At 36.7% G+C, this 16,492-nt stretch overlaps 1 protein-coding gene across 1 annotated transcript in view; it reads right to left on the reverse strand.

Moving 5' to 3' along the window:
- The window catches only part of RALGAPA1 (Ral GTPase activating protein catalytic subunit alpha 1), a 251,940-nt gene that overhangs the window by 3,033 nt on the left and 232,415 nt on the right, over window positions 1-16,492 (reverse strand). The window contains exon 40 of the mRNA XM_080934414.1: window positions 6,875-6,999. Coding sequence (XP_080790540.1) covers window positions 6,875-6,999 — 125 coding nt within the window. The remainder of the gene's footprint in view (window positions 1-6,874; window positions 7,000-16,492) is intronic.

The raw sequence follows: 16,492 nt of genomic DNA on the forward strand, positions 1-16,492 counted from the left end.
AGTTTTGCTGAAGGGCACTGATTTCAAGCATCCCAGTAAAGAGTATTTATTCACTTCATTCTTACTCCTCAAACCCAGTACTAGAATAAAGAACATTTGGAGAAAAACAAAATGTTTTCATCTGCTGTTTTCACTGTTGAAACTCTTTAACACAGCACTTCACAGATTGTGTCTACACTTGACTGTACACGTTCGTATATACTGCATGCTGATTATATATACTATGATTAATAAACTATCATAGATAATAACATGGATATGATTTTGGGAGGCACCACACACATTTCAAATGGAAACATATTTTTTAAAATTTATTTTGGTTTGGTCTGCATTATTTGCTGACAAACATGACCACTTTAAAACTTCCTAAAGTTATTAGCTAATAAAGTTTTTAAAATACTGTAACTTTGAAAGTATCTTCAATTATACAAACCACAATGGAAATGTGTTAGAATGGGGTTAGGGGCTTCTGATCTCTTGCTTTATTATAATATCTATCTATCTATCTATCTATCTATCTATCTATCTATCTATCTATCTATCTATCTATCTATCTATCCATCCATCCATCCCTATCTATCTATCTATCTACCCACCATCCATCCATCCATCTATCTACTTACCTATCTACCTATTCTCTCTCTCTCTCTCTCTCTGTGTGTGTGTGTGTGTGTGCACGCACGTGTGCATGCATGTGCAAACATGTGGATCTCATGATGCATGTGTGGCAGTCAGAAGATAGTTTTTGAGAGTCAGTTCTCTTCCTCTACCATATGGCTCCTGGGGAATCAAACTCAGGCTGTCTGGTTTGGTGGCAAGCACCTTATCTGCTGAGCCATTTCGCTGGCCCATCTCTTGCTTTATTAGCTATTTACTTGGGCAAGCTGACTGGAGTCATTTTCTTATTTGTGAAACAAAGACAGTAACAATCACTGTGCTAAGTTGTGGAGTTAATGAGTGTGTAGCAAAGAGCCTAATGTGTGACAGCACAAAGTGAGTATGGCTGCATAGAAAGCTCACACAAGTGAATAGGAGACCCCGAATCAGAACACATGAGGGCTGGGAAAGAAGGGTAGAAACTAGAAATATTTTCGGAGAAAATGATCACCTATGAAATCTAGTCATCCCAAGGTGGAGAATATCTGCAATACACATTTAGGTTTAACTTCTAGAAATCAAAGGATTTATCTTCTCTTCTGCTGACAGTGCTACACACAACCTCAAAGGTCAGATTATCCCAATAAGCCTACTGTTTTTAATGTTGTTCACAGAGTCGATGATTAAGACTACATAGACTCAGCCCCAAACTGTCATAAAGGAAGCAACATATTATTCAAAACAAACTGTACAGAAATACAGACAAACAAGGATTTCATTTTAAGCCATTCAAAAACTATTATTGTAGTTCTGAATAAACCAGGCCAGGCATCTTGCATTTTACCTCTTGACACATGAGAAAACTGATATAGCACAGACTGATTTGACTTCATATGGTATAAATGTCAGGACTACAATTTAAATCCACATCAATCTGATTTCAAAACATACATTTTCCTTGGTGACACTAAAACTCTTTTAAAAGGACTTCTCAAGAGAAAAAGTAGAGCCCCACAGTTTCCGAGCTGTAGATATGATGGGTATTGAGTAATCTCCCTCTTCCTTCCTCCCCTGCAAGTGTGATGCTGACAGCAAGAACTCTGAAGGCAGGCAGGGTTAGGATGGTGCTGACCTTGCCACCTGTCAGGGGTTCAGGTATCATTTCTTTCTCCTTTAGAAACTGCATAGACACACTGTTAAGACTGAATGAAAGGGTCCACATACTGTTGTAGGCAGTGTCTCACTCAATCATTACTTTATTATTTTTATTACAAAAGCTTTACATCCAAATGAATGTTTTATATGAAAAGTGAACCCAGTAATTACTTCAACAAATTACGTTACTTAAGTCAGTTTTATCTACTGGTCAATAACATAAAAGCCAAATTTCAAAGCTCAAGATACTGAACAGAACATATTTACCTGTCTACAAGTTCAGACTAATCTACCGACACAGAAATTTGAACAGGAATCTGATTTTTAAAAGTATCAAACAAATTTGTAGATTATGCTAACATACTGGAGAAGACTGATTTTCATATTGGCACTTATAAGTGATGTTTAGGTTTTTAATGTAAGCATCTTCTGAAGGAGCTAAAATAGTTCCTTTACATTATTTCAATGTCTGGGAGGAAAGTTTTAAAGACTTAGCTCAAAGTATCTAAACCATTGTCTAATTCTGATGACATGTCCTCCTCAAAGACTCTAAGGCAGACAGCAGTCACACATGCTAAGTCACCCACACATGCTGACTCCTAGCATGGGAACTAACAGCAAGACTGAGGGCAGACTGAGGGCAGACTGAGGGCAGACTGAGGGTAGACTGAGGGCAGACTGAGGGAAGACTGAGGGCAGACTGAGGGTAGACTGAGGGTAGACTGAGGGTAGACTGAGGGCAGACTGAGGGCAGACTGAGGGCAGACTGAGGGCAGACTGAGGGCAGACTGAGAGTAGACTGAGGGAAAACTAAGGGTAGACTGAGGGCAGACTGAGGGCAGACTGAGGGAAAACTGAGGGTAGACTGAGGGCAGACTGAGGGAAGACTGAGGGTAGACTGAGGGTAGACTGAGGGAAGACTGAGGGCAGACTGAGGGCAGACTGAGGGCAGACTGAGGGCAGACTGAGAGTAGACTGAGGGAAAACTGAGGGCAGACTGAGGGTAGACTGAGGGTAGACTGAGGGTAGACTGAGGGAAGACTGAGGGCAGACTGAGGGCAGACTGAGGGCAGACTGAGGGTAGACTGAGGGTAGACTGAGGGTAGACTGAGGGTAGACTGAGGGTAGACTGATGGCAGACTGAGGGCAGACTGAGAGTAGACTGAGGGTAGACTGAGGGCAGACTGAGGGCAGACTGAGGGCAGACTGAGGGTAGACTGAGGGTAGACTGAGGGTAGACTGAGGGCAGACTGAGGGTAGACTGAGGGAAGACTGAGGGCAGACTGAGGGTAGACTGAGGGTAGACTGAGAGTAGACTGAGGGAAGACTGAGGGCAGACTGAGGGTAGACTGAGGGCAGACTGAGGGTAGACTGAGGGTAGACTGAGGGCAGACTGAGGGTAGACTGAGGGCAGACTGAGGGTAGACTGAGGGTAAACTGAGGGCAGACTGAGGGTAGACTGAGGGCAGCTCATACCACTCTAGGTCTTCATAGTTACTCTAAGTTATTTCTGATTTTGATAACATAATTTATTTGAGTAATTATATTTTAGAATTTATTATTTTCATAATTCAATACTTTAAAATTTTTCTCTAGATAAAAATATGTATCAGATTTTCTAAAAGTAATTATAAAATGGTTCATATGTATAGATGCATCTATATGTACATATTGTACATATAGATAATAAAGTTATCAGTCAACTCCTTACCTGTTAAAGAATTCAATATCTAAGCTGTTGAAAAACAACTTAAAAGAAGGTAGTAATAGAGGCTTACAAGTAATTCCAGATGTACTACCCAATATTTATGGTTGACATAATAAAAATATCTAGTACTAGAATAATTATGGGTGTGTTTTTAATGAAGAAATTGAGAAAGACAAACTAAGTATTCACTGTACACGCAGCAAAGTAGAATTATGTTCCTTAATATAATTTTATAATTTTTATTACAAAAACCCCAGGACAGTATTGAAAATACAAGGTAACATTAGGGAACAATATGGCTATTTTAATACTACTGTTAATCTGGCCAGGGACAAGAATGATCTTATTTTCAGGTTTACAGCTAGAAGAAATGTACTGTATAGATAGAATTTTGATATTTTTTTTCACATTCATGCCTGACAAAGATAAAACAATTTTTCCTGTAACTTTTAAAAAAAATTAAAGGTCAAGTAAAATTTAATAACGTTTTAATGTAGTTATGTAAGATCAACAGTGTGACATCACAGTATTTCCCTCAATGACCTTAGGGATGAAAATAATTTCCCTTAAGTTATCAGTCTAGTACTACAGACAGTACATTTTGAGAAAATATGGTTATAAAATTTATGGATCAATTATGGTACACTGAAATTTTTCATATCTATTTAAATGAAGTTATATGAAAAAATCTTTTTAGATTTAAATGTCATCACTATTAGATACTGTTAGCTGGCAAGTTTTAAGTGAACAGAATTATGTAAACACACACACACACACACACACACACACACACACACTCCTCCCATTTAGGGCATGAGCTTAGCCAGGGCTCTGAGTCCAGGCTATCCTTGTAGCCCCTGATGACTTTCAGTGATACTCCACTGAATCTAAGAGTGTATTACAGGGTTGGCTGCAGAAATAGAATCTGTAAACTATCATTTCTTAAAAACATAATTTCAAGGTTATTACTATTGACTAGTAGTACTGTTTTATATACACAGGCTATCTAAAGTCAATTCTCAATTGCAATAGTCATTTCCTGATGATTAAAAATGAATTTAGTAGTCTGTGCTGGCTAATGCAAGTCTATAATCCTAGTGATCGGAAGAGTTCAAAGCTAACCTGGGCTACGCAGTAGGACTCCGTCTAAGAAACAACAAACATTACACGTCATCAGTTCTGCAAAGTAGTCGTCAGGTCTAAATCCTTATGTGGCTTGTTTTACAGTTTCTCATTTTGACTACAAGTTTGAAAGATAGTTTTCTATGTAAGAGGCGAAATATGACAGAAAATGAAGTGAAGTAAATGGAAGAAAAATTATTCTTCAGATACTAGGCTTTGTGACTATAGTTTTTTGTGTTAAACTGCGTACCATTCTAATAAAAATTTGTCAAAACCATTAAAGTCTGCAAAAATATACTCAGCAGTAAGGCTATATGTCATTCTGAGGTAGCACTTTTTATAAAAACAGAGTGCATGTCTCTCTCTCTGATGGTTCTAAAGGCAGAGGCAACTTTAAAAGGTAACTAAAAAATTCTAACACATTATTAGGTCCATGTTTAAATTCACATTTTTATTTGTGTTTAGATAATAGTCACATCAATTATCTTGTTGAATAAATTTGTAAGAACATTGATACATTAAAAATGAAGTCAATAGAGCTTTGGATAGCTGAGGTAACAACGTTCTGTGCTAATGTCTCCGAGGCTCAAAATGCTGATTATTTCTATGTGTGTATCTGCTCAATGTGCAAGTAAATACACAGACGGGAAAGACACTTTAAGATGACAAAGTACTAAAGATTTTTGCTGGTGAATAACAAGAGAAACGGAACAGGGTTTATACACAGAAGCAGAGAGCAAACCCAGTGTGGTCGATCAGTATTTTCTGGTCATGGAACTTGTGGCTATGAATGTATCATTCCTGTCTCTTTAATACAGCCTCACATCTTATGAGATGTTCTCTGTAGCTGACAGCGACAAAGTCCAGGTAGACACATGCTTTTTCACTGCTGCTGCTTATTAATCTACCTTTGATATTCTTCTTCCACCTTTTTATTTTAATGCAAAACTGATTTAATGGTTTTATATAGTGTACATCTATGAAAGTTGATCTAACACTTCTTAATCTTATTTTCAAAAGATTTAACCCTGCATGACATATTTTCTCTTCACTAGGTCTTTCATATTTTTTGGAAGGTTTCTAAATTCTTTGGTAAAATTATTTTTCTGATGAAAAATTATTACTGGAAGGAAAGTTTTAATTTCATTTATGAAACCCAAACTTTTTTAAAGAATTATTTTTATTTAAAAACAGAGTAGGTCAAAATGTGTTATGAATTTAAATTTATCTGATATAAAAATGTGTTTGATGTAAGAAGAATCAGAAGTAGTTTACTGTGGCCAAGTCCCTGGTGTTCTCTTTATGCTACCCTTGGGCACCCAGTGCTGGATTTCAGGTTCTTAGTGCAGTGCAAGGCACACAGACAAAACCCAACAGAGTTCGGCTCTCTGGTAACAATAGAGCGCATTGCAAAAATCCAAAGACACATGATGTCAGCTTGACAGAGCTACTTTTTCATGCTGAGAAACAAACAACAAGCAAAAGTCAATGCAACAAGGTGAAACCAATTTTACTCAAGGGCCCTATCATTAGTTACTCTACCCCAAACCGTGTTAGTGTTTCATGCAGACCTGGGTTAGTACAATTCTGGGGGAAAATTTAGTGGTAATTTTTGAAATGTTTAGTATGAACCAGGGCAGTGTTAAATTTTCTTACTGTCTGAATTACAAGAACAGAGCTTGCTAACTCTGGAATAGGAGATGGGAGAAGGACAGAAGTTTCGGTTGACACTTTGTCTTACCTTCAGATAAACAGAACTGACACTTAATGATCTAAAGAGGGAAAATAAATGAAACAATCATAAGGAGTGCACGATATTACAGAAAGGAAGGCCATGAGTCATTTTTATTGCTGATTTCTTTAAAATTAGTTAAATGTATTAATGCAGTACCCTCTTAGAATCTTCAAATATTATAACATAATTTGCTGTAATAAATGCTTTTAATCTAGATCTGTTTAGCTTTACTTGTAAAATTAGAGATGATGACACTGTATTCTTGGCCATAAAATTTGATCCTCTGAAGTTGAGAGTCCCCTCTGCAGATACTTCAGATTCTCACGAAAAGCAAGAGCCAGTGACTGTGGTAAGATATGGATCATGTACTTTGATGAAGATTACTAGATATTTAAGGAACCACATTTAGATAAAACACATTAAATTTACAGGCCAAACTCAAACAGTCATGAAAAATATATTTCAATGATAAGAATTTTATTCAACCAACATTGAGAAGAAAAGGGTATTGCATTCTGGGTTTGTGACAAGTGATCAACACGTTCTTTTGCTCTTACCTGCGTCGGCAGGGAAATGATGGTAGGGAGCTGGAGAGAAAACCTGTGCTGCAAAGTCTTCAAATGTTGTTGGCTCTAAGTGGTGCTGGACAATTGTTTGCAGGTACCGTGCTCTCTCCTCATAGCTGATTCCCTCTGTTAAGGATGGACTGAGATACGCTGGACATTGTGAACAAGCACATTTCCAGAGGACCACAATAGTGCAGTTAGTGAACTGTTCTCTGTTCTTACACAGGACTACAAGTGCCACTATTTAAAGTATAAAGATGTATTTCTTAATGGAAGTTTATTTCTCGACTCCATGACTAATAATAGTTTAACAGAAAGTTTACTAGAGAATAATTATAATACCAATTTATTATCAGAATAGTTTGAGAAAAGATTCAACTGTTAGCTGATCACTCTGGCCCATCTTATCTTGTTAATCAACTTTCATCTGCAGATTTACTCTCAAAAGCCATTCAATAAAATTACACTTCTGCCTAAAATACTATGTCCCAAATTTCCTTTTTTTATTTGTAAAGGCTTACTGTGAAATTCCTGCATATCTTCTTCATTTTTAAAAATCCCTGTATTTTCTCAACAATTGTTCTCATTTTGAATGGAAGACTACTGTTGCTATAATCCTCAAATAACTCCATGCAGTTAAGATAAATGCATAGCTGAATCTGTGTGTCAGGAAAAAAATACCCCATCAATTACAACAGTGAAACGAGCAGGAATATCTGCAAAGAGTCCACAGGACTCCTCAGTACTGTCCAACAAAGCATCTACAGGGCCCTGACACTGACAGAGAGAGACTGTACTTCCCTCTCAGCACATATTATTCCCTGACACTATTGACAAGCAACCAGTACCTTGAAGTGTTGTTGCTTTTGAACAACCCACTCCAGGCTTCCTGTTTCTGCAGGTCTGATTGTGCTGTTAGCATAGAAAGGCCAAGAAAGGGAGAGAATATTTCTGTTGTTCATGAAAGCAACTATGGAAATGGCTGTCAAGATGTAGAGCAGCAGGTAGCAGCAGACAATTATCAGGAAAAAGCACATGCCGACTTCGTGTCGTATAGTTCCTCAACTGAGAAATCACCTAACGTTTCTTCCTGAGGTTTTACGTTTTCCTGCTGTCCTTGGTGTGCAATGTTGACATTTAAACAAAGACAATGAAAATACATTTAAATAGGACAGAAAAATTCACCCATTGGTTTTGCTTTTTTCATTGATTTTTTTCAAAAGCCATTTTAATTTTTCCATCTTAAAATTTGTTATTCTCCTGTAAAAATTTCAATTCAGTATTTCAGTTCTATAATTCTAGGAATTATAACTCAAACTAGAAGAAATCATTTGGAAGATAATTTACACTGATCATTCAATGGTTGATATCATGGCCAGTTACATTCACAAAACTTTATTAAGAGGTGGCAAAAAAGCTAGTCAAGAGGCGAGACGAAGCACCTACTGCAACTTGACTTAGAAGGATCATTTGCCTTTTTAATGGCTTGTATACTATTTTCTTGGATTACAATTTATGTTTTTGCATCAAACATTGAAATAACCTGAGTTCTACTTCTTTATAATTTTCAATTTTGTACACTGTGGTTGAACTCCAAAAGAATTTTACTTCTGAAATACACAGCAAGAGGATAAGATGTTGTATTAAAACAATTGGTGGTGAAGAAGGATTTATGGAAGGGTAGCAGACATTTCTGAGGCAAATTTAACATAAAGAACAAGCACAGTACATTTAAAAAGAAGATAGATGGTTCTAAGGGGAAGAGGATGGAGCTGACGGCTCAATCTGAATAATACCACACACCTCACAACTTGTTGGAAAGTACTTTTTTCATTGGGGGATCCACAGCTGCCGAATTTTCTGCAGTTAATAGAGTCCTTTGATTCACAGCAGTGCCCCTTGTACAAAAAATACTGGCCTTTGTGTATTACCAGAAACTAATTTTCTATTTGGCTGAAAAGGGAAAAATGGGGTTATTGCTTCTCCCTCCTACAGAGCTTTTCATTATGCCTGATGCACTCAACTTCTAAGCTCTTCTGAGAAAAAAAATAACTGAAGAGGCAAGAGGTAGAAAAGTGAGCTTGTTAGCACATTAGAAGTGAAGTATCTTGGTGGGCCCTAGAAATTCCCAGTGGTGTGTTAACTTATCACTCTATGCATGCTGGCACTGATAGTCTCCCAATTGATCACTCTCTTTTCGCACCAAAGGTGCTGCCAGGAAGCAAAGGCTGAAGGCCCACAGGAGAACAGTCTGCTATCAAAACAAGCTGTTTTTAAAAGTCTGCTTGAATGGGTAAAATGCTTCATGAAAAGTAGGGTGGAGACACCTACCTGCTTTGAAAATGCTCTACTTTCAGAGGGCCTATAAATGAAATATTTTACTTTATCTTATTATATTTAGAGTTTACATTAAAAAACTAGACAGAAAAAAACAAATGTTTTTTAAAATAAAAAGCATAGTTCCAAAGTGCCAAATTCATCAAAGCAAAAACCAAAAACAACAACAACAAAAAAAACAAAAACAAAACAAAACAACAAAAAAAAACCCCAAACCAAAACAAAAATTATGTAAATAATGTTGAAGGGTGACCTGCTGCGCTATATAAAAGGTTTATAAGTGGAAGAAACTCTAATCCATAGCACACAGCCCTGTAAAAGGAAGGTTTTCCAGACTTGTAACATTTTAATTTTACATAAAATATACAATATATCTAATAAAATGCCAATAGCTCTTCATTAATGAAAACAGGCATCTTAGTTCTGAGCTGTGTAAGCCTGGGTGGAAGAGTGAGCTCTTAAATGGCAAAGCTGTGGCTACATCAGCATGGCTAACACCTCAGCTTTTCTTCTTTGTGGGTTAGCTTCAGAAAGTACTGTTAGGTTGGTGAATACTTACAGCCTACAGTAATCCACCTTCTAAAGCAAATGTTTTTTTATAGTTTCTTCAAGTTGATTGTAGCCAAATTAAATAATGTAAAGACGAACCAACTCAATCTACTGTACAGCCAACACACCTTCACAATTTTTGGTTCAGAAAACATAATTAGGAGATGTGATAACTTCCACGAGACCTGGACTCAGCAAAGGCACTTTTCCAACTGTGATGATTCTGGAGCTCTGAAGAGTAGCCTTACAGCTGCAGCTGGAACTGGGATCCAAAGCAGCTTAAACCTGTACCTCTTCGTAGAAGGCCAGCCTTGGAAAAGAGGCAGCCCTCTAGGAAAGTTGTTGGTACCTTTAAATTGAGTGGCACACACAAACTCAATGGGTAGAAAAAGAGAACAACTCAAGCTATATTCTTACTATGAGTGAGTGCTGTCAAAAGCATTAAAATTAAAATATGGAAATGAGTAAGATGATAAAGGGGAACTAATAAAAATATCCACAACTAAAATTTAAAGTGCAGATCTCTGTTGAATTCATAGAAGTGTTTTTTTTGTAAATTTTAATATATTTCAAGGTAAAATTAGCTTAAAATTTTTAGCTGGCAGGAATCTTTAGTACAAAAATGGCCTATCAAACTTACTTCCACCCTACACAGATTTACACATCCTAACACCATCACTCACACACGCAGACACACACACACACACACACACCCACACATATACACACTCACACACCGCACACACACACCTACCCTCCCCACCCAGGTGCTGTAATCATAGCAATATAATTATCCACTAATCCTCTGTCCTTGTATTTTCTGCAAAGCAGAAAAGGGGAAAGGATATTACAATTCTGAAAATAATGAAGGGCACTACACATGTTCTGTCACAAAGAAATAGTTTAAAGCTAAGCTGAACTTCATTAGGTTTACATTAGTACACCTTTTGAGTAATTGCTTTTAATTTTAAATTTCAAGACAGGCTGTTAAGAAAATGAACCCAATTTTATCCTGGCCCTAGAAAGATAAGTATGAATTTTCCTTTCTACAGCCTATAGGGATATCAACATTTGCTCCTGTTCACATTATTACGGCTTTGAAAAATATAAACACAAGAAGTCCCCCTATATATGTTCTGAGAATTATCTATCTTCATTGCTACAGAGGTACAAATGCTGTTACACATTTCTTGAACTTAATTTTTATTTAAAAGTATGCCCAATACTTTTGTGAAGGACGATGACCTCTGCAATATACCAAATGTAAGGGCTGTAACTGTACAAATAGCTTTAATGAGTTTTTAGAAATTGCAAAGTAACTCTTCACCTACTCTTCTGGACAAATTCTGCTCCCCTGTCAGCAATGTAACCAATATATCCAATATACTGTTTTTGTCTAGTTTAAGGTTGGTGAACATCCTTGTGAACGGCAGGTGTTATTTGTACATTTTCCCTCCTTTCTTGCACTCTGTTTCTATCCTGTCCAAGCTAACACTGGGCACAGGGTCTTCTGGAGTTACCGGTGCATTCCTCCATGCCCTGCTCTAAGGGAAATATATCTTGGCTGCCAGATATGCTTGGACATACCTGCAATTTCAGCACCTGGAAAGCTGAGGCAAGAGGGTGTAAGTTCTAGGCTAGTTTGGGCTACAAAGTGAGCATTTGCCCATCCAAAATGTACATATATTTATGTGTCAGGACTCTGTAATAAAGTTTCTTATTGTAGTCTGTACAGAGGGTCTTTTGATTTATTCTGACATAAGAAAACTGAACAGGAAGAAAAAGACTAAGCAGTAAATATTTTCATTTTATTAAACTGCAAGGAGATTAGACTAAAAGGGAAATTTGGTCTGCAAGAAGTTACAACCTTAAGGCTTTCTCTATTATGTATCTCTGGCTGTTCAAGAACTTTCTGTGTAGGTCAGGCTGAGCTCTAACCCCCAGAGATCCACCTATTTCTGCCTCTCAAGTGCCTGGACTAAAGGTGTGCACCACCATACCCAGCCTCATTTTTAGTTTTGTGATCACTAATCCCAGGGCACAATTCAGTAGGCTGTACATTTAAGTAGCATGTAATTTATGATTAGACTAAAAGAAATGGAACATTTTCATGCATATACACTTTAAGAATAAAGCATAATTAATAAGTAATAAAAATTATAATTATAAACAAGTATTAAATATTTTTGCTATTACTTATTTTTCTCTTAAGTTTAAACTTATCTCGTAAATACAGGGGGGAAAACCACCTTACCCTAAAGATGGCTTCGTTTAAAGTAAGCCAGTTTTGGAATTTGTTATCAATGTCAGTTTTAGGGAGGGTGGAAAGCCTATCAGGAAATGCTGGCTCTCTTAGGAAGCATGTGTTCTCCACTCAGCCTGTGACTTTTCTATAGCTGTGGGGATTAGAAGTCTCTTCTCTGTATTCAAGATTCCAAGAATACTATCAAAGGGAGAATTCTGACAGAAACCATTATTTTAAAAGTTTGACTACTGAATGCACATTTGTACTGGAGAGTGTTAATTGAAACTGTACTTTGAACTGTAATTTAAGTGGCTATAAACTGAGTACTACTTGGCCAGTGCTCTGTACTGAGACTACGAAGATGGAACCGCATGGCGTCTGCCTCTGCTCCTACAACAGCAGCCTCTCCAGCTGTGTAGTCTCCAAATGAACAAGTGAGACGCAGCACAGACATACACAGAGCCTCCTGTCCACCAAGTGCAGCAGCAACTCTTGAAGTGTCGTCAGACTCGGGGACAGAGAGGATTCCTTCTCTCCTTTGTTTCTTGAGACAAAGGGGCCTAAAAGTCACGGTGCAGCCAAAGATGATCATCAACTCATTTTCCTGACTCCATCTTCCAAGTGTGTGGATAGGCAGTGAGTTACCAACCCTGCTAGAGACTGTTTAAGAGAGCAGAGTTTATCAGAATAAGTACCAGCAAAGAGATTCTATAGAGATGGATAGGAAAAGTACCAATACCAAACTCTCCCCTCTCTCTCCTGCCCCCCTCTTCTCTGTCTCTCTCTGAAGGAAAAAAAATGTGAAAACTGTTAGATGAAGGTGATTTTCAACTTATAATGGGGGTTACAGCTACTCCCAATACAACTACTGTATGCAAAAATAAGTGTAAAATATTATTTAATGCAGGGAGTCTGTTGACTATCCCTCCATGTGTACACATGTGGATGGTGGAAGGACAGGAACTGCAGCATGGAAGTAGGCGGCCTGTCTTTGACCAGGAACTCAAGGGCAGCTTTTGTCAAAAGTACACTCCCACACAAGGAGACCATAGCAACTGAACCAAAATAAACTCAGGAGCTGTTTGTGTTGTTGCTTTTGGTTTTTGTATTGTTTTATTTTCTTTGATGTTTTTGGAGACAGAATCTTGTTTTGGAGCTCAGGCTAGCCTGAGACTCAGCATCATCCTGCCTCAGTTTCCAGGTGCTTGAGATTCAGGCATGTGTCAGTGCCTGATTATGTTCCCTCTCCAACCCCAACCAGAAAAGCATTTCTTCATCAGTGAGTCTTGCCTGGAGCAACACTGCAGCTGTGCACAAAGTTGCTGCTGAGTCAAACTGGGACTAGAGACTTGGTCTTTTAGTTAATACTTCAATATCCTTTATATAATTTTATTGATCTGCGTGTTTTGTGGAGGATTAAAAAAAAAAAAAGAAGAAGAAGTCTATGAGGCATGTTATCCCAAAGCTGGTCAAGGCAACAAACATTAGCCCAAATTCTAAAGCTGAAAAGTTAAAAAAAAATTGTTTATATTACTACACCATAATTATTATATTTTAATATATATGCCATAGTAAAAAAGTCCCCATTTATCCTAACAAAAATAAGACAAGAATTTAAATGATATTTAACATTTTAATTTTAGAAGTCCATGAAATACCTTTATATACTGCAAGGCAAAGTCATCGAGTAACCTTGAATAATGAAGGTGAATTTTATTGAGATATACAATATGCATAGATATACTTCACAAACACATTTCAAGGACCTCATGCTACTATTAGTAGTAAAGTGTCAAGTGAGACTGAAATATGTAGGGAAACTAAAGTATCCTATAAACTTTATGAAATGAATGTAAACTATTGTTTACATTACAAAGCAATGTCTGGTAAACTAATGACTTTACAGGGGAAGGTCTATTTTATTTTATTTTTTCCTACTACAGCTAAATCCTTCAAGAAACTTGAAGTGTAGTTCACTTGCAGCAAAGACAAATTCTCCAAAATATCACTTTGTTTAATTGTATCTAGCAGAAGGCCTTCTCAAAAGTCTGCAACAGGTTATGATCAACTGTTTTTATGATGTCTTAAATTAATGAAATTCTTTAGTAGCTGACACTATCTACACCATTTAGGAAAAGCTGCGATTTGTCAGAGCAGACAAAGCTGGGCTTTAATCCATCCTTTTAACCATATTGCCAAGTCTGTATTGTTTTCACTGCATCTCAATTAGAGATAGGCAGGACACCTGGTACTTCTTTATCGGAGTCCCATGGCTGCCAGATGACTCAAAATCCATAGCAGGTGCTGAGGCAGTGTGAGGATAGCCCTATTACTGAAAGCTGGAGTGGAACAAATTCTTACCATATATAATTGGTAATAAATCAGTCAACTATTAAATGAAAACATCAAAAGAGTTGATAAGCTCATTTTTACCAGTGTTCATGTAAATACATTAAGAAAGATTAGCCTCAAATAAATAGGCTTAAAAATTCAAACTCATCCAAAGTCTCTAAAAATACCTCCTGATTTAATAATCTAATAATCATTGGTGGTTTCCAAAACCACTAGCATGACTATCAAATACTTATATATCTCTCTATCTTAACAAAAGGTGCATGAAACAAAATATTTAAAAGAAAGACTAAGCTATCTGAATTTCTATTTCAATGAAATAAAAAAATTTGTACATATTCTTGTTAAGATCTACTTAAGAGTATTATCATTAATTTTTAATAATGAAATTTTCATATTGAGTAAAGAACTGCCCCAAAGTTACTAGTATTGGAGCAAACTTAAAACTACTGGGAGGTACTAGAGACATAATCCCTTTGTGTTGTTTCTTTTGGAAACAAGATTTTCAGTACATCAAAATAGGAAAAATTGATGTAGGAGTTTCAATTAAATACTGAGCTCAACTCTTGTCAGATCATTGCAAAGAGGGAAAAAAATAACACACAAACACAGACACCCCCCCACAAAAGTGAAAAACACCCACAAAACAAAAATCTCCCCAGATTCTAAAGCGAGATTTTACGGTATACAATTACTTAAGTTTTATCTCTACTTAAATGTGTACTAATATAATTAAGATTTTAAATGCTGTAATTATTGGGCATACAGTAAAGTGATTTTATTATCATAGCAAGTATTAACAAAGCACAGCAAATTGCCATCTCAAATATGGTCATAGAATCTATGATAAGCAGTATATTGGCTTAAACTAATGCACTATGTGCCCCCAGGGAATGACAGCCTGGGACACTGGTCTTTAACATCCAAATCTGCCCATTAATCTTGACTTTAAATATAATCTGTTCTGCAGTAGAAGGAAGAATGGGCATTCAGTGACTTACTGTTTTTGAAAGACTACACTAGTGCCTTTTACTAAATCACTTAAGGGGATATAAGGAAGGGGAATTCTAGTACATTTTATAGATTTACTAATTTTATAAAACATGCGCTTGACTTTCTCTAACTTTAGCAGGAACATCTCAATTACATAAGAAGTTACAGTAAAAAGTCATCTTAAATTATCTTTTCCTGCTCTTATACAAGGACAGCTACACACATTGTAACACCAAATATAACCTGGTCAATTTAATTTCAGTTGGAAAAATAATCATCTGTGGAAGTATACTTTGGGGTCAGAACCCCTGCAGCTTAAAGTAAGCTTTAACTTAAACAGAAGAAGGCCGTTGTTTGTGTGCTTCACACTGACCAGTGGCTTGTGGAGCTCAAGCGGTGTTTATAAAAAGAGCAGGGTACATGTCGTAAAAAGTAAGCAACCTTCCCATTTTTAAAGATACTCAAACTAGACAGCACTCACAGGGGCAAGGGCACATGATTAAAGCACTCATTAGTTATTTATTAAGCTGTAAAGGTAGGAACTTATCCTAAGGTGTGCTGTACCACTTATTTTAGTGGATTATTTTAGTACCTGTAACTGCAACACAGTTGATTTACATTTCTATAATAATATACCATATAATATATATAATATATAATATATGCTATATTATATACTCAGGTATCTGGAGTATATAATTCCAAATAGGCAAAATGTAAAGTAAACAAAGCCATTTATTATTTTATCTGATATGTGAATTGTGGTGGTTTAAAGCCATTTCTTGTTACAAATTTTTATGGGTATAAGAATACATTATTTTCATTTACACACAGAACTATCATAAATAAAACTGCCATTGCTGTAGTATAGGATGGAGGGCCGAGAACAGACATGGCATGTTAACAAGGGAGTACTACAGGTGGTGGCTTAAATATATTCATTTGCTTTCTTTTTGATAGTAGCTATGTGCTAAAGAAAAGTCAGCACTCCTATCAAGAGAGTAAGTAAATGTGGAAACATCAGTTCGACAACAGCTATTTTTGCTCCTTCTCTTTTCTGAGCAGCAATTAGTAAAGCAACCCCTTCCCCTCCTCCCTAGCTGTCAAGCTGTTCAGAGCAGTTTGCAACTTGA

This window comes from Micromys minutus (genome assembly GCF_963924665.1).
Source record: "Micromys minutus genome assembly, chromosome: 1".
Classification (NCBI taxonomy): Eukaryota; Metazoa; Chordata; class Mammalia; order Rodentia; family Muridae; genus Micromys; species Micromys minutus.